At 52.0% G+C, this 17409-nt stretch overlaps 9 protein-coding genes across 10 annotated transcripts; 4 read left to right on the forward strand and 5 right to left on the reverse strand.

The window, feature by feature from the left end:
• The first annotated feature begins 272 nt into the window (after window positions 1–272).
• LDX57_000100 (glycoside hydrolase family 28 protein) lies at window positions 273–2472 on the forward strand. Its single transcript, XM_046081745.1, has 2 exons — window positions 273–1780; window positions 1846–2472. Exons 1-2 carry the CDS (start codon window positions 1145–1147, stop codon window positions 2299–2301), a joined length of 1092 nt encoding a protein of 363 aa, XP_045937701.1. The 5' UTR covers window positions 273–1144; the 3' UTR covers window positions 2302–2472.
• A 602-nt stretch (window positions 2473–3074) lies between these two features.
• On the reverse strand, window positions 3075–4362 carry LDX57_000101 (uncharacterized protein; the record flags this gene model as incomplete). The annotated part of the gene is made up of 4 exons (XM_046081746.1): window positions 3075–3275; window positions 3370–3777; window positions 3840–4209; window positions 4262–4362. The coding sequence occupies 4 exons, from the start codon at window positions 4360–4362 to the stop codon at window positions 3075–3077; spliced, it is 1080 nt and encodes a 359-aa protein (XP_045937702.1).
• Window positions 4363–4437: 75 nt separating this feature from the next.
• LDX57_000102 (uncharacterized protein) lies at window positions 4438–4979 on the reverse strand (the record flags this gene model as incomplete). The annotated part of the gene is made up of 3 exons (XM_046081747.1): window positions 4438–4593; window positions 4640–4733; window positions 4780–4979. 3 exons carry the CDS (start codon window positions 4977–4979, stop codon window positions 4438–4440), a joined length of 450 nt encoding a protein of 149 aa, XP_045937703.1.
• Window positions 4980–5583: 604 nt separating this feature from the next.
• Window positions 5584–7590, forward strand: LDX57_000103 (M20 family metallopeptidase; the record flags this gene model as incomplete). Its single annotated transcript, XM_046081748.1, has 5 exons — window positions 5584–6258; window positions 6312–6694; window positions 6745–7134; window positions 7182–7309; window positions 7361–7590. The coding sequence occupies exons 1-5, from the start codon at window positions 6157–6159 to the stop codon at window positions 7588–7590; spliced, it is 1233 nt and encodes a 410-aa protein (XP_045937704.1). The 5' UTR covers window positions 5584–6156.
• A 316-nt stretch (window positions 7591–7906) lies between these two features.
• LDX57_000104 (Zn(II)2Cys6 transcription factor) lies at window positions 7907–11071 on the forward strand. 2 transcript variants are annotated; one of them, XM_046081749.1, is made up of 4 exons: window positions 7907–8111; window positions 8196–9132; window positions 9184–9493; window positions 9544–11071. In XM_046081749.1, exons 1-4 carry the CDS (start codon window positions 8078–8080, stop codon window positions 9991–9993), a joined length of 1731 nt encoding a protein of 576 aa, XP_045937705.1. In that variant the 5' UTR covers window positions 7907–8077; the 3' UTR covers window positions 9994–11071. The 2 variants fall into 2 exon arrangements, with proteins under 2 accessions (XP_045937705.1, XP_045937706.1); XM_046081750.1 differs by having other exon boundaries at window positions 7907–9132.
• LDX57_000105 (DUF3237 domain-containing protein) lies at window positions 10080–10693 on the reverse strand (the record flags this gene model as incomplete). The annotated part of the gene is made up of 3 exons (XM_046081751.1): window positions 10080–10296; window positions 10350–10430; window positions 10512–10693. 3 exons carry the CDS (start codon window positions 10691–10693, stop codon window positions 10080–10082), a joined length of 480 nt encoding a protein of 159 aa, XP_045937707.1.
• Window positions 11072–11367: 296 nt separating the features above from the next.
• Window positions 11368–12498, reverse strand: LDX57_000106 (agmatine deiminase family protein; the record flags this gene model as incomplete). The annotated part of the gene is made up of 1 exon (XM_046081752.1): window positions 11368–12498. One exon carries the CDS (start codon window positions 12496–12498, stop codon window positions 11368–11370), a length of 1131 nt encoding a protein of 376 aa, XP_045937708.1.
• A 346-nt stretch (window positions 12499–12844) lies between these two features.
• On the reverse strand, window positions 12845–14537 carry LDX57_000107 (MFS transporter; the record flags this gene model as incomplete). Its single annotated transcript, XM_046081753.1, has 6 exons — window positions 12845–13326; window positions 13409–13511; window positions 13570–14237; window positions 14291–14348; window positions 14399–14419; window positions 14484–14537. The coding sequence occupies 6 exons, from the start codon at window positions 14535–14537 to the stop codon at window positions 12845–12847; spliced, it is 1386 nt and encodes a 461-aa protein (XP_045937709.1).
• A 1292-nt stretch (window positions 14538–15829) lies between these two features.
• Window positions 15830–16768, forward strand: LDX57_000108 (uncharacterized protein; the record flags this gene model as incomplete). Its single annotated transcript, XM_046081754.1, has 1 exon — window positions 15830–16768. One exon carries the CDS (start codon window positions 15830–15832, stop codon window positions 16766–16768), a length of 939 nt encoding a protein of 312 aa, XP_045937710.1.
• Window positions 16769–17409: the final 641 nt, after the last annotated feature.

Below are 17409 nucleotides of genomic sequence, written 5' to 3' on the forward strand. Positions count from 1 at the left end.
GATAAGCCGACTCGTCGCTATGCAGGCAGGATGCAAATGAAGGGAGAAGATGACGCTCCTGGTGCATGGCCATAATTTCGCTGCAGAAATCCTCCTGCATATACTACCGGAATTATGCTCTGTCTTTGGCATTTTGCCGCCTAAACTACCCCATATCCAGGGGAACAAAACCGTTTGACACCGACTGGGTCCGGGTGTTCTTTCTGATCAAATCACCGCTAACCAGGAGGCTATTCGGACCTTTACCGAATTGCCGAGGCCTCGTAACGGTAACCCGATCAGACCACTTTCTAATTCATATACCCAGTACGATGTACACGGTTAGTATCGACTATCGACCTGAAGCAGCCCTGCTCGATATTGCCCAGACACTTTGAAGGCGATGATCCCTTGGCAGCCTTACTGGGCTTCACGGATGCCCTACATGACTCTACCGGAGGAACCACCGTCTGGGCCAACGCGACGTTAACAATTTGCCAAGGTGCTTTTCGAGGTCCTACAGATGAGCCCGAGAATTTCCCACCAGACAGATCGTGGAATTGACCAGGGGCGCCCACCCGGTAAAAGAGGGATCGGCTCCGCCGTTCCGACATTCTGAGACAGCCTGAGACACGGCGCCATGTGGGCCCGTACAGGTACTATCGCCGTGGCCTTCGAGAAGTCGGCCACTGTGCCGGACGCTGGCGGAAAGCCTGTCGACTCGTCTTGGATCCGTGCGTCTGCATCACCGTGCTGCAGCCTGCATGACTCCGTACTCCCCTTCCCCTGCCCTCCCCCACTTGCGTCAAAGCTTGCCCTGGTCGTTAGAGGTTGACAATGGCCAAGTGGACCCTCCTATCGCAGCCATGGAGCATCGTGTGGATTAATTCTCGTTCCACCAATGAATCTTGGTACTCGATAGGGCGACCAGCCAGAGCAATGTCTCCTAAGTCAAGCTCTGTCTGTTGAAGCTTGGCTGCAACGACTGATATAAAAGCCACCTGCTCCGAACCCTCAGCAACCTTTTTCTTCTCTCCAACCCATCGCGTTCATTCATTCTCTCTTTTACCTTATCTCCTTTTGCTTCTGTTGATCAGGCTATTCATTCTTTCTCTACCCTAATTCCAGCCATTCGTTTCTGTTGACCAGAAACTTCTCTATCAATATGCGTTCCTTCCAGCTCCTCGGTCTCGCCGCTGTCGGCTCCCTCGTGTCCGCCGCCCCGGCTCCTTCTCTGACCAAGAAGGACTCTTCTTGCACCATCACCTCTGCCGCCGAGGCCACCGAGAGCGTCAAGGGCTGCTCCACCGTCATCGTCAAGGACGTTGAGGTCCCCGCCGGTGAGACCCTCGACCTGTCCAAGGTTGACGATGGCACCACCATCACCTTCGAGGGTACCACCACCTTCGGCTACAAGGAATGGAAGGGCCCTCTGATCCGTATCGAGGGTAAGTCCCTGACCGTCAACATGGCCGAGGGTGGCCTCATCGACGGTGACGGCTCTCGCTGGTGGGACGGCAAGGGCACCAACGGTGGCAAGAAGAAGCCCAAGTTCCTGTACGCCCACAAGCTCGAGGACTCCCTCATCTCCGGCCTCAACATCAAGAACACCCCCGTCCAGGGTGTCTCCGTCCAGGCCACCAACACCCTGTTCGAGAACATCCACATCGACAACTCCGACGGTGACTCCAACGGCGGCCACAACACCGATGCTTTCGACGTCGGCGAGTCCGACGGTGTCCAGATCCGTGGTGCCGTTGTCAAGAACCAGGACGACTGCCTGGCCATCAACTCTGGAAAGGTACTTCCCCTCTTCTCCCTGTTCTAGCACCCAGACGACAGTTCCAAATACTGACATGAACCCAGAACATCGAGTTCAGCGGAGCCACCTGCTCCGGCGGCCACGGTATCTCCATTGGCTCCATCGGCGGCCGTGACGACAACACCGTCAGCAACGTGACGATCGCCGACTCGACCGTCACCAACTCGGACAACGGTATCCGCATCAAGACCATCGTCGACGAGACCGGTGACGTGTCCGGCGTGACCTACTCCAACATCGAGCTCTCCAAGATCCACAAGAAGGGCATTGTCATCCAGCAGGACTACAAGAACGGCGGCCCCACCGGCGAGCCCTCCAACGACATCCCCATCAAGGACATCACCCTTGACGGCATCACCGGCTCCGTCGACTCCGATGCCGTCCCCATCTACATCCTCTGCGGTGAGGGCAGCTGCACTGACTGGACCTGGTCTGGTGTTGACCTGTCCGGTGGCAAGGACTCCACCTGCACGAACACTCCTTCCGGTGTTTCTTGCTAAATGGATCGTCTTTATATCCTTGGTAACCGATAGGGAAGTTGTCTCTAGGCTCTAGAGAGTACAGCGGGCCAGCCAGCTTGAAGGAGGTGTATATATTAGATCAACGCTTCATATAATTCCATCCACAGACAATATAATCACTGGCCTTTGATATACTATTGCCAGATAATCAAGACGAGTTCTCTAGTAAATGTAATTTTCTCAGCACATTCCCATGCTGTTCCATTCCAAGACAAGTTTATTAGTATTGGCGAAGTAGCTTCAGTACCAATCTCTCATGAGAATGATTGCAATGAGTCTTCAATCAGAATGCTTCAGGTGCAACGGCCTAACATGGCATGTTTACTTATGGACAAGTCTCATCATCATTCTAGTGAGTTGAATCCGCTCATACAACCAATATTCACTTTTGCCTCAAACTGTCCATCCCATGGACTGTCCGGAAGTGAAGTCCCGTCCAGGTAGCTTGTTAATATCCTTGAGCAACTTCTCCCAGAATACGCTTCTTTAGATATTCTCACATATGTATCGATTTATGGACCGACAGATGGATAGATATATTATTGGGCCGGTTCATATGATCTGGTAAGCGACATCAATTTCCCGTTCTCCGCGATCAATAACAGCAAACTTTCGAATTGTCCTCGTAGATTCAATATATAACACGGTTTCAATTACACATACAACAAATAGTGTTTCCACAACGAGATCCTATCGGCGAACAAAGGACTCCATATAAGGATTGAAATTAAATATACTATCTGCCACACAAACTACATCACATATCGAAAACTCTCAATCTCTGTATCCGTCTTATTCGACAACCCCTGAGCCAGCTCCTCGGCCTCACTCAGCTCTGTCGAGGGACCGTAGACTGCATCTCGTCTCCGATTCTCGAAAATATAATAAACCAGCAAGCAGATGAGGAAGAACGTGCCCAGCGCAAGGCCTGAGATAGCGGCTTTCATGCCCGTCTGTATTTTTCATTCGTGTTAGTTCTCTGCGCTTTGCTCCTTCGACAGAAACTCATCCATGACTGAAGGGTGTGGAATGAGAAGGGAAACGTACCGGATAATGGGGCTCCTCGCTCTCTAGGAAGAACTGCGGTCCGACGATGTTGCCCACACAGTACGCCACGAAGAGCAAGGCGCTCGTTGTGCTCCGTTTCGTGAACCCGGCAACATTGGAACTGATGATACTCAAGGAGAGTGGGATATTGACAGCAAAGACGGCGCCCAGGGAAAGACCCGTCAGGCGACCCTTCTGATTATCGTCGTCCAGCTTCCACACAAGAATCATGCCGATCATCGAGACGGTCGTGTTGAGCATCATCATGAGAATTCGGGTGTTCGGGACGAAGGTTGCGAAGGCGGCGGTGAAGGTCAGGAAAACGACTTGTGCCGCTCCGAGGGGCATTTGCATCAGCAGTGATCTGATTTGGGAGAAGCCGAAGCCGTTGATGATGATCGAGGAGAACTGTTTCATGAACGAGTTGGTTAGTCAGAATCCGGGATTGAGCGAGGGGGGGGAGAGCTTACGCTGGTGATGCCGCCATTGCACAAATTAACACAGAATGTATAGAGAACCAAGATCCAGGTCTGAGGGTCTCGAATAGCCAGCCATGCCTGACTCCATTTGAATGATCCTGCGTCCATGACGCCTGTTTTGTTCTTGAGGGTGCGTTGCAACGCAATGGCGCGCTCGGTCTTTGTCAGGAAAATCGCATTTTTAGGCGAGTCGGGCAGGAAAACGACCAGGAAAAACGAGATCCCCGCGGTGATAGCACCAAGGAATAGGAAGAGGAGTTGCCAGCTGGCGATGGTATGGATTTCGATGTTTCCGATGCCGTAAGCGACGACGCCACCAATGACGGTCGAAATGCAGTTTCCGAGAAACCAGGCGGATTGTCTGTTGCATTCAGTAGAGAGGTCGAGAGAGAAAAGGTAAAGTGAAGGCCTACCGTGCTGGCTGTTCTTCTCGCTTGTAGAACATTCCGGTGATGAGGGAGAAGCCAGGGGCTATAGCAGCTTCGCCTACTCCCAGGAAAAACCGAGCAGCCATCAATCCTGAGAAGTTCTTCGCTGCGGCGTGACAGAGCAAGAACCCGCCCCATAAAAATCTATTTGCGATTAGCCACTACGTATCGAGATTCTGGTGGAAGACGAACACCGAGAGACTCAGGTATTTTCCGATCGGTAGGCGCACGATCAGATAAGAACTGGGCCAACTCCATGCGAAGTATCCAAAATAGAAAACGGCAGATGTCCAGGTATATTCGGAGCCTTTCAAATTCTACTACGGTCAGTATACTTAACGCAAAGCAATGTTTTCAACGTACCAGATCCTCGCGCAGATTGAATAATGTGGCTTGACTCAGAGCCAACTTGTCCATGTACTGCATCATATAGCAGACTCCCATCAGTGGGATCAATCTATCTTGTCAGTATCCTTACGGTTGGCGGCTGTGGCTCAACATACATCATATCCAGCTTCCATAGAACTTTTCTTTCTTGTTCTGGCGTCGCATCAACCTCAAGCATATGGCCAATGTCGACATCTCGCACGATAGATGGCTCACGTTGGAGCTTGAGGTCATCGACCTCATGTGTCTCCCCGGGAGCGCTGTTGCCGTTGCTGGACTGCTTTTCCATGACGGACGGCTTCCAGGAGCTCTTCATACTTGATGAAGAGAAAAATGCTAAAGCAAGATCAAGGGCGCCCTCCTCATTTTATCCAGACGGCAGCTAAAACAGGGAGACGGAAATACCTGACTCAAAGAACTCCTGCACGCCGGAGAGCGCATTGCTAATTCCGCACCTCCAGGGATGCAGATCAAACTCTGTCGAGGATTCGCTGCCTCCACCAGCCAAGATCGTTCACGATTCAGGCCAAGCTCTTGTCGTGGTCGCCCCTGGACGAAGCTGCAGCAAAGATAGCACCCACGCCGCGGAATTGGCTTGTGGTCCGCGCCGCAAGTTCCGTGGGTCGCGGGTTCCATCGAAGATTCTGAGCCAATAGAACCCACTCCTGGAAGGTCGGCTAGAAGGCAAGGCATTGGCATTCGGCACTAATGCTCTTCCCTCTGGGCCTCCTGGTGCCACCGATCGCACGGGCAGTGGCCGATTAGGGCTCGTCGGCAGATTCGCCAATACCACGCGCTGCTCGGCAAAAGAACCAACCTTAACCCAAATGATTATCACAGCACCTACCAAGCTTATCACTGTCAGCTGGTGAGAAGGGAAAGGTAAACCATCAAAAGTGCCGAATCTTGGAACCACTCGCTCTGTTCCCCACAGATCCGATCGTGCGGAGAAACAGTTCCTAGAGCGCCTGGTCGCCGGAGGCCCTGCGTGAGTTTGGATCTGTTCGGCGACTGCTGCGGCTGCCACTGCCATTGCTGGCGATACCCACTCGCCTCTCCACTTCTGGACCTCGGGATTCTACTGCTTCTGGTATCTACCGATGCCTGTGGCGTTGGTGCTTGCAGTGTGATTCGTCTGACATCACCGACCGCTCTGATATGCATTGTGGCGGCACTTCTTGTCGCGTTTCCCCTCCCTGATAGGTAAGAAAAATGATATCACGGCCCCCAAGAGGAATGCGGGGTGCAGCAGATGGAGCCGACGTGCATCTGACAGATTGAGGGGAAGATAGGCGAGGTGTCCTATCAGCAATCCGGATTAGCGATGATGTGCTTGCTATCTTGCCGAGCACGTTATATGACAGGATACCGTTGATAGGGAACGTGGCAATGCCTCGCAACCTGACGCTATATCTTCGTAGCCAGTGTCGATACTCTCCACGGGAAACTTCCCAATCACCAGTTTCAACCCCCGTGTTCATATCCCGACAGTCATGGCCATCCCGCAAGATCAACCGAGTATCGACGAGGTCAAGGCCTCGGTGGATGCAGCACTGGACACATTACAGTCCTCTCTGCGAAGTCTCAATCATCAAGTAATGTTGTTCACCCCGTCATTCTACGGCAATTCCATTGACAGGTTGGCCAGATATGGTCAAACCCGGAAACCGGGTATCAGGAACACAAGGCCCACGATACGATCTGTGACTTTCTCGAAAAGCAAGGTTTCAGCGTCACTCGTCATGCTTACGGTCTCGACACCTCATTCGAAGCCATCAGCGGCTCCGAAGGCCGTCTAATCAACTTCAATGCCGAATACGATGCCCTGCCCGAGATCGGCCATGCTTGTGGCCATAATCTGATCACGACAAGTAGCGTGTCAGCCTTCTTGGCTCTTTCTGCTATTCTGAAACAATATGGCATTCCTGGTAGGACTCAGCTCCTGGGAACTCCTGCTGAAGAGAATGGTGGTGGAAAGGCCAAACTTATCGACAGGGGTGCTTATAAAGGGGTTGATATCTCACTGATGGCGTTCGTTACCTCCTCCCGTGATATAACCAGCTTAGACTAACTTCATCTAGCCATGCGGGTCCAAAGAAGCTCTTCCCTGGGGTGCGGGAGGAAGGCGTTGGTGGCGTCCTGATGAACGCCAGAAAAGAAATCCATTGCGAGTTCACTGGAAGAAGCGCCCATGCGGGAGGTAACCCATGGGAGGGTATAAATGCTCTCGATGCCTTGGTGACTTCGTATAACAACGTTGCTGTCCTGCGCCAGCAACTCAAGCCTGATGAGCGCGTACATTGTGCCTTCCTCGACACTCCTAAAGTCGCCAACGTGATTCCCTCGTATACCAAGGCATACTGGCAGGTCCGCAGCCCGACGTTAAAAGGACTGAACAAGTTGATGGTCAAAGTCCGGAACTGTATAGAAGCTGGGGCTTTGGCAACGGGGTGTGAGGTCAACATCGTTGAGTATGGTGCCCCAACGGTTTTATCATGTACTCTTCTGACCTCAATAGGGACCAATTATACACCGACATCAAGATCAACGATACGCTGTGTGATCGGTATCAGTCCCATATGGCACGCTACTCTCGCAGTGTACTCAAAAGCCATGATAAGGTTATGACTGGCTCTTCCGACATCGGTGCGTTGTATTTCGTCACCTCGGCGACAGATGAAAAGCTAACAGCACCAGGCAATGTCAGCTATATACTTCCCACCTTACATACTATGTTTGGAATCCCCGCCCCGGACGGATCGTTTCCTCATCACCCGACCTTTGCCTCTGCGGCTGGCACCGACGATGCCCACGAGGAAGCGGTTGTGGTTGGAAAGTCGCTGGCCTTGATCGGGTGGGAGATGTTGACAAACGACCCCTTGTATGAAACGACGAAGACACATTGGGAAGAGAGTATCCGAGAGTGAGATGAATATGATGCATTAATCTGTCTAGAATTAAGAATTCCTACCGATCATGACATGGTAGGATGTGGTCTATAGTTGGATGCATTGGAGCGACGCGGACTAGCAAATAGCCGTAACATTGATCACCGACCATAGATGAAGATGGGGGGAGACCCAAAGATCGACAGGAACCAGTGGATAGGATTAGGGCCTAGGGGGGGATAGAAAGAAGCAAGCAGACGAAGGGAAGCCTGAAGGCAAGAAAGAAGGAAAGAAAGAAAAAAAGAATTGCCTCTCCCAAATGGGCGATCTCGACGAGCTGAGTCAGCCTTATCGCTTATCGGCAGTTTGTCTTTTTTTGCTTCCCGAACTTCTCTTCTTCCTTTTGCTTCCTCTTCGCTCTGCTCTGCTTCATTTTCGCAAGCACTTCTCTCCCTCCCAACATCCTCTCTCCCTCTCACTGATGCCTTCGGGCTGATCGGTTCTCTTTGAGCGGGCAATTCAATCCATGTCGGGTCGAAACGCCCCTCGCTCCAAAAATGGTACATTCGACGTTTCTCCAGGGTTTCTCCGCAATTTCTCCCCGCGGAGTACACGGATCGCCAGTGACTGACGTGACATGACAGGTTGCAGCACTTGCCGCCGTCGAAAGGTGAAATGTGGTGAGGAGCGTCCAACATGCCAGCGCTGCTACAATCTGCGATTGAATTGCGAATGGGGAGTTCCTGTAAAGCGCGGCAAGCCTGCCTCCGTCCGCCATCTCCAACCGGCTGAGCCTCGGTGGTCGGGCAATGATATAGTCTCCGTCAATTCTGCGACTGCGACGCAAGGGATCCTGAATCCGCAGTACGCAAGTACTCTGGCGGCGATATGGCAGCACCCCAGCACCGTCGCAGACTTCACCCCGATCCTTCCGGAGACGCTTTCCACAGCGGGCTGGCCCTGCTTTCCTCCCATCACGCCAGTTTCTCCTCTCTATCCATCGCTCTCAGAACCAGACCTCGCCTGTTCGAATTCTCTGATCCTGTCCGATCATGACAAGAAGTACTTTCAGTATTTCCCCTCGTCTTCGGTGGTGTTCTACTATATGAAGTCCTGGCAGTGGAGCAGCTTCAACTATCTGTACCAGGGGCCGGCTGCGACGAATAAAGTCATCATGCGAATGATACTAGCTCTCTCGGCCAGTGATATGCATCGGAACGGGCTCGTAGTCCGATCTCCGGGACGTCCGACCGCAGAAGACCACGGTCGCTACCATTACGGGCTGGCTGTCAAAGAATTCCGCCAGTTACTAGAAACCCCGAAACTTCAAGTGACGCCAACGGAGCTGGAGATAATCTTCGCCACCATGTTCCTGATGATCACATACGAATGGCAGTATGGTCACTGTGTACACCATCTCCAATTGCATCTGCAGGGTGTGCGATCGTTGTTGGAAACCCATCCGGAAGTGTTCCACATTAAAGATGTGAACAATGTGCTTCTATCAATGGACTCGGAACAGTCGGATGAATCTGTATCCCGCGTTTCATTCATCCCGGAGCAATTGCTGCTGTGGATACTGTAAGTTTCATCTCTCCGTTGGGTGTCTCGGTCGGTCTAACCACTGGCTAGCTACATTGATGTGAGTTGCCGTCCTCAAGGAACCACGGAATCGCTGTATGAGTATGTGTTACGGTCGGGCAATCCAGCTCTTCATCCGGATCGGCTGCATCGCTGCGCTCGTCTTTGGGGACGCTGTTTCTATGGAAAGCAATATCCTGATCAGCAAGTGTCGGACGACATGGAAAATTATCGGGGCTTGGAATTGATTCACATTGCCATGACGCTGCGGTACAAAACGTGGCAGGTGCTTGTTGATGATCCCAGTCGCAGCGGTTTTGAGGGCGAATCTTTGTTCAATGAAATGATGTCGATTCACGATGTAAGCCATTGGGTTCCTTCATGTTGCAACCGGACTTGCTAACAACTCAGCAATACTCTGATCTTTTCATCACGGCTAAATTTGCCGGACCAACCTCGATGCGACGCACCCTCAACACGATTAACATGGCCGTCAGTACCTTCTACGCTCAGATCCTTTTCCATCGCCGCCTTCTCCGCCCTCCCGGTCCCCCGAGCACTATCCACCGCCATGCTGTCACCAACATCCTTGAAATCACTCGCAAGCAATACACATCCGAGCCGCGGCTCCTTCGCCGATTACACTGGCCCCTGTTGATGGCGGCCATCGAGACCGAAGACCCGGTCCAACGAGACTGGATTCGTCAACGACTATCCGAACTTCAACAATACCACTCGGAGTTTCGCTGGGCCCATGACTTGGTTGACGAGGTTCTTGCCCGGCAGGACGCCAGCCAGGGAGAATACGTCGATTTGGCACAGTTGCTGCGCAATCAGGACAGCTTTTTACAAAAGCTTTAGATCATGCATTATGTATATAGACAATACCCTCAATAATTTTTCCATTCTTTTGAACTGAGACGCTCGATGACACCCGAGAACCCAATCTACGCCGTATTCTCCAGGAAATATGCATCATAGGCAACCTCGCTCTTCGCTCTGGTCGCCCGACCCACGATGACTCGATTGTTCAGCCACTTATACTTCTCATGGCCCGTCTCGATCTTGACATGCAAGTGGAACCAATACTGCGACGGATCAACCGGTCCACCGTCCATCAGGGCCTGCAGGACCTCTGGGGGACCGGCTCTGGTTCCTTCCGTCCTATAGATGGTCAATTCTCTCTATGCAAGCGGATGAGATCAGTTGAGACGAACCTGATATACAAAAACGCCCCATCGTCAGTCTTGATCACGTAGTTTGTGTTCACGTGCGTTGTCTGGTCGGTCTCCACGAGCCTGTCACATCCGCCTTAGACTTAGTACTTCCGCTTCTCATCCTGAGATCTGAACAAACAATACGAGACAAAAGATACTAACATGAAATCTGCACCCCCCGGAACTACCTCCCCGTTCAGATATTTCCCATAGACCGTTCCGGATTCGATCGGAACGCAGCGGCGACGACCGTAAGGCCCCGTGCCGATCTCCATGGGCGGTGATACGGCGCATCGGAGCGTGAAAAGGTGCGTGAGGGCCGGGGGAGGGGAAATTGGGTCCATCTTGAACAATTTTTGGAGTATCTGTTCGAATATGGTGGGGTGGTGAGGGAGGTTATATGAGACATTCAATGTGGAGTAGGAGGGGTAAGAATTTATACAGATTCATCGGAGGTCCGATAGGAGAATGACGACGGGGCGGTTCCACTTGGCGCAGTGGGGTTGACTAACTGGAGGGGAATTTGTTCTTTCAGAATGATGAAATAATTATAATCTGGATTAATGACTTACTCGGTACTACGGAGTATTGTTGCTGCTGAGGATGGTTCATCAGGAGACGACGGATGACATCATCAATGGCCTGACTGCCTGAGGTGCAACTGCCAAGCATTTTCCCCTTTCGCTCTCTTTCTTCTGTCTCTCCTTTCTTTCTTGCTACACCTTCCATCATTTCAATCATCATCATCATGGACCATCTACTGCTGTACAGCGATTCATTCTCCGATTGTAGGACGGAGTGAGGATACATTGTCCAAGCCCTGGCCCCTTAGGTCGCAAGTGTTGAATCATTTCGCAGAACAAGGCAATTGGACTAATTGATCACAAATTTTATTGAAACAACGCCTGCTCCTCGGGCCTCAAAAAATGTATGCACGACTAACTACCGTACTCTAGACTATGAACGGCTCCGTCCCAGACATGCAAGACTGCTGGAAGCCGGCCTGCCAGCAGGAAGACTAAGCCAAAGGAGCAGGCACCTGCTGGGTAACGCAGTGGATGACGCCGCCGCTGAGTGGAATCGCGTTGAGGTGGACTTGTCTCACTTCCCTCTCCGGCATTAACGCCTGCAGCGTCTCTTTCGCTTTCTGATCCCATTTCTCCGCGCCAAACTTGGGCATGATGAGTCCACCGTTGCAGAAATAGAAGTTGACATACCCCGCCACGAACTCGTCGTCTTCTGCGCAGGGTAACGCGCTTATTGGCGGCTCTTCCACCGTGTGAATCTCCAGCTTCCGGCCCTTTGCATCTGTCTGGCTCTGCAAGGCCTCCAGCACCTCGTTTGACAGATCTAGCCAGTTCTTGTCCGAATCGGGATGATGTCGCAACCAGACGACAACACCCGGCCGAAGGAACCGCACTTCGGCATCAAGATGCGAATCCGTGATGTCGAGGTTCTTGCGCCCCGGGACCCATATCACCTTTTCGACACCGAGAACGCGACGGAGCTCGGCCTCGATGTCGTCACGCGACAGACCAGGGTTCCGCTCCTCGCAGACCATGCAGCTCTCCGCAACGATGAGCGTGCCTTCTCCGTCGACCACCAGGGCGCCACCCTCGGCACGAATGCGTGACACAACTGCTTGTACTGGGGACGGCGATTTGTCGGCGGCAATGACATTCCGCGCAAAGTCGGTGTTCTCGCGCAAAACCTCCGCGGTCATGGCCGGTGTTCCGTATCGATACTCATCGACACCAGCCCAACCGTTCTTGTTGCCCCATTCGTTGAATTCGAAACTGATAGCCAAACGCTGTTTTGGGTCTAACTGGCCGGTCGCGTCGTGCACGTACACGGGCCCCGTATCGCGGACCCAGCAATGGTTGATTGGCACGGGGACAATGCTGACCTGCGAGGGGTCGCGCAGTTTACGCTGCACCAGTGCTTGGGCAGCAGGAACATCTTCCGGTCGTGTGTGCAGACGCACTGGCTCAAAGTCCGCGATGGCGGCGGCCAGGTCCACGATCTCGTTGCAAAGAGGTTCGTAAAGAGATTCGACCGAAGACGCTTTCGAAGGGAAGCCCAGGATGGTTGCCACATGCCGGTCCCATTCGGCTGGGAAAGTAAAACGACCAGAATCAAGGGGGTTCATTGCTGGGGATCAGTTAAGCAAGGCAGTGGGAAAATGGCAACTAACTGATGGAAATGTCAATGTAAATGTCTAATCTTTTAAACGACCATGGCAGGCTATTTATTCGTCCACATGGATCATTTGTGCCTGGACCTTGCGAAGACGAATTTCCGCGAAACTGTTGCGTGGGCAGAGACCAGCGCGCGCCCTTGCGTCGATATTGAAACCGCTCCATTCAGCGGAATTTTAACACGAATCAATCAAGGAGAAGTCAATAAACCCTAATTGCATCAAAACCACCATGGGCCCGCAGATCCTCTGATAAATTGGGTATGTGGAAATTACCTAATGGATACCAATTTGCACTCTAACACTCGCGAGTCTCGTCACCGCCAGACTGTACCTCCCCTTGCAGTGCCTGTTCAGTGAAGCTTGTGTGGCTCAGATAGAACATGGGCAGGATCGTCACTCCAGCCAATGCCCCCAATGTCCACGCCATTGACTTCCACCCATACCGACTGAGCAATTTCTCCCCGATGATAGGCCCGACCGCGAGGCCGGCATAGTTGGCCATCGTCTGCACCGCAAATGCCTGTGAGACCGCCCCTTGCGGGCCGAAGACGCCCGGACTGCGCTGCTCCATTTCTTCCAGTACGATCTGCGACTCCACATACAGGGCCGGCTGGGACACCGTAGGAGCGAGGCCACACAACGCCATAAGCGCGGCTAGTAGAACCTTGTGTGACATACTATCCTGGGTGACGAATTGCAGGCATACCAATGGCGGGGCATACATTGCGAACCCCAGAACTGCCATAATGCGAGCCCCGAAACGGTCGCACAGTCGCCCTGAAGGAGGCATTAGTTCCGCGATCAGAAGACATCGAGAATGTTCGATACAAGCACCCCGCTTAATCGGAATTGGACTAACCAGACAACGGCTCCAATAGCGCCGGCCCTGCCATTGCGAGGAAGAGTAATCCTGCTGCAAAGGCATCCCATCCAAACAATTGCTCCACATAGGTAGGCAGGGTCTTGAGGCAGTGTGAGCTGGAGAAAACAACATTAGAGAACCGGATGGACAGTACACACCGCATCGAAAGCACCAACTATCAGTCCATCCATAGCTAGCGCCCAAAGTGTGATGACCACTCGTGGCTGCTTCAATATTTTCAGCCCTGCAAAAGACACGGCCTTCGCTTCCCGGGGGCTCAATTCGGCATTTGCACTGCTCGTCGTAACGGGAGGTTTATTGTGGCTTTCCTCGGTCTCAACAGCATTGGCGCTTTCGACCATTTGGCTGGTATTTTGGTTGTCGCCCTTTTTCTCCCGCACTGCTAAGCGCATCACCGCGTCCACGACGACAATCACAAACCCCAGGATACACACCGCATAATACCCTCCAGCACGATTCACGATGCCACCCAATGGAGGTCCGGCCATGAGTCCAACCATTTGGCCGGTACCCACGTACCCCAAGGCTTCTCCCAAGCGATCGCTACCCATGCCGTCTCGCAGGAGCGCAAGACCTGCAACATCCACCAAAGCGGATGCGAGGCCTTGTAGTATTCTCCCCACGATATACATCGTTGTGGACCGCGCTGCGGTAAAGAAAGCCATCGCGCCGGCAAGCAAAACCAGGCCTAACAGAAAGGGGATTTTGCGCCCGATCGAGGAGTCCACCCAGAATCCGAAGATTGGACAGGCCACAAAGGCCGTGGCGGTCTCACAGATCAATAGGATGCTCGTCCAAAATGCCTCTGCGGGTAATGTCAGCGAAAATCTGGACATGACCTCGGTTGCAGTGACATACGTTGATCCGGTGACACACCTGCTCGCGCGACCAGCGCCGTGGGCATGATAGGAACAATCTGATACGATTTAGCTGTGGAAGGGACGCTCTCAGACAAGTGCAGCATACCATGCCATACAAAAATAGGGTCTAGATTTCAACCCGTTTTGCGTTAGCACCAAGTAAACCCTAAGAAGGCAAGTCTCCATCATACCGTTAGATACGCAGTTGATATCACAGCGACAATGAACCAGCGAGAAGACCGCATGGAGGAGAGCCATGGCGATCCTGAGGGTCTCAATTTTGAGAGATTTTTCAAACTAGAGATCATGATGAACTCGCAATGTTAGGGAACAATGAAATGAGTGACCAGATCAGAGAGAGAAAGATAAAATCTCTCATTCCATCCCCCACAGATGTAATGGGCTCAATCATATTGAATGTATGAGACATTACAGTCTAGGCCCCTGCCCCCGCGCTCGGAAGGGGTCTTCCATTTACGCTCCGGCTGGAATGCGTGGTGCGGCTGCTGATGGTTTGCGTGGTATTAGCTATGCTTTAGTGCCTTTAGTGGCCGGCTAGCCTTGCCGATCACGACCCTTGCATGAATCAGACGCAGATCAGCCCAGAAATGCAATACGAGTTACGCAACTTGCCAGTCCCAAGATGTCATCCAGTCAGAATGAAGGGCCCCCCTGTTCCTCGGCCAATAAATCATTAATGCCGCAGCGCATGCCGTGTTGATGAGTGAGCCCCAGCTGGATCGGATATGCGCTCGCCATCTCCACTGGCCTCAAGGCACCGAGAAAATTCACGCAGCGAATTACATACGAATCTGTTTCGGTTTGATCACATCCGGGTTATGCAGAGGGAGAGCTGATTTGTTTTTGCTTTTCGCGTCGGCCCAATTATGATGTCTAGTGCCGCAACATATCACGCGATATAAAGCAAGCTTGAAGAACGCCTCTGCCCAAAGTAAGCAACCACTGAATTCAGAAAAATAAAATTACAATATGGATCATCTAGTTGACTTGGCCATTCGAAAAAGGCTCTCGGGCTTTGGCAAACCCGGGCGATCTATTGCCGACGACGAGCCCTTTTTCGTGGCAGACCTAGGCCAGGTTGCTCGCCAGCATCGCCGATGGAAGTCGGCCCTTCCTAATGTTCAGCCTTTCTATGGTAAGCACCAGTCCCAGTCTGCTTCTTGTATGCCCTTCTGATCGTGCTAGCGGTGAAATGCAACACCGATCCAACCCTACTTAAGCTGCTTTCCGAACTGGGAACCGGCTTCGACTGTGCCTCCATCGAAGAACTCCGGGGCGTGCTTAGCCTTGGGGTGGACCCTTCACGCATCGTGTTTGCCAATCCTTGCAAAACGGCGTCTTCGCTAGTTTTCGCTCGGCGTGTGGGCGTGATGCATACCACGTTCGACAACCTCGATGAGTTAGACACAATCAAAGCGTATCATCCGGATGCGCACCTCGTTCTCCGAATTTACGCCAGCGATGATGATGCACTTATCAATTTTGGGGAGAAGTTCGGAGCTTCTATTGAGTCCACATGTTCCTTATTACTTCGCGCGAAGGAATTAAATCTGAACGTTACAGGCATCAGCTTCCATGTCGGTACGTCTCCTTCCTATTCCTCCTTGATCCCAACCTCTCCCGAGCAATTAGTAATGATCACACAGGATCCGGCGCAATCAATGCCTCTGCTTTTACTCAAGCCATCAAAAATGCAAAGGCCGTCTTCTGTCAAGCTGCCAACCTCGGATTCCAAATGACCCTGCTTGATATCGGAGGTGGCTTCCAGGACGGCAACTTCGAGCGGATCGCATCCTCTGTGCACCAGACTCTCTGCGAAGAAATTCCCTCTCACATCCGCGTCATCGCTGAGCCAGGTCGCTACTATGCACGCAGTGCATACACGCTTGCTTGTAAGGTGATATCGCGACGTCGGCAGATCGGCGATCCCCGCAAAACTGGCCCTGATATGCTGTACCAGAATGACGGCGTTTACGGGTGCTTTATGAATGTAATAGTGGAGAAAGAAATCATGTGTCCCAGTCTAGTCACGTCGTATGCTCATTCACACGGCGAGAATGCAAAGCGACAGCAAGGAGAACATCGATACTCCATCTGGGGTCCGACATGCGACAGCACGGACTGCGTGGTAAGGGACGCAGCGTTGGAGTCGGAGGTAAAAGTCGGTGACTGGCTGAAATACAAGAACATGGGTGGTAAGTTTTCTTCGCAACACCGTCCTCTTTTCTTGCTTCCAAAGCAAGCTCAATGGCTGATCATTGCAGCATACACCGCCTCAACAGCAACCCAATTCAACGGATTTTCGAGCGATCGTGCCGTGATTTACATCGACAGCGAGTCCGAGAACGGCGCAATGAAGACGGGAATCCCGTGGGACCTTTACGTTTATCAGCAGACTGAAATGGCAAATGTCGCAACACCGCTGAAGCAAGGGCTGTATCAGGCGAGTTGCTGACAGGTAGATTCTTGTGGTGTTTGGCTTCAGTCTCTTTATTTCGGGTGGTGCGGTGTTTTGCGATTTATGGAGTACCACTGTAGCTTGGGATCTAATATAATAATAATATCTGTTATAACTAAACACTAAACTGTGTTGCTCAGGGAAACGTAGTAAAGACACGGCGAAGCCACTCTGGCCACAGCAGTTGATGCCTGATGCTGCAACGGACTAGCCAAAAGAGGCAGTCTGCTGCCTTATTGTCTAACATTCCATTCAGAAATCCGTGGCAATAGTCCACTCCACGAACACAGTGTCCAACAGCCCAAAGTGAAAGTTCGGGCGTCTAAATAGCCTTATCAAGACATCTAACGTCTTTAAGGCTGAGACATTATCTATCGCTTTGGAGGATAAGTGGTGAGTGACAGCCTTATCGGTGATCGACATGAGTTGCATTTGCCAAGTCTAGAGGAATGGAGACGCGAGACAACAATTGCTATTCATCATAAGTATTGCCCCAAATGGCGCCAATAGACTAGTGACCGTTCAATCATCTATAGTGTGTATTTATTCAGTTTCTGGATCTGAAGTTGTATAAGGGAACCTATAAATATGCTAACGCCGTATACTATCCTTGAATTGAAAAGCGCTGAGTGTCTTCA

This window comes from Aspergillus melleus (genome assembly GCF_016097325.1).
Source record: "Aspergillus melleus strain CBS 546.65 chromosome Unknown contig1, whole genome shotgun sequence".
Taxonomy (NCBI): domain Eukaryota; kingdom Fungi; phylum Ascomycota; class Eurotiomycetes; order Eurotiales; family Aspergillaceae; genus Aspergillus; species Aspergillus melleus.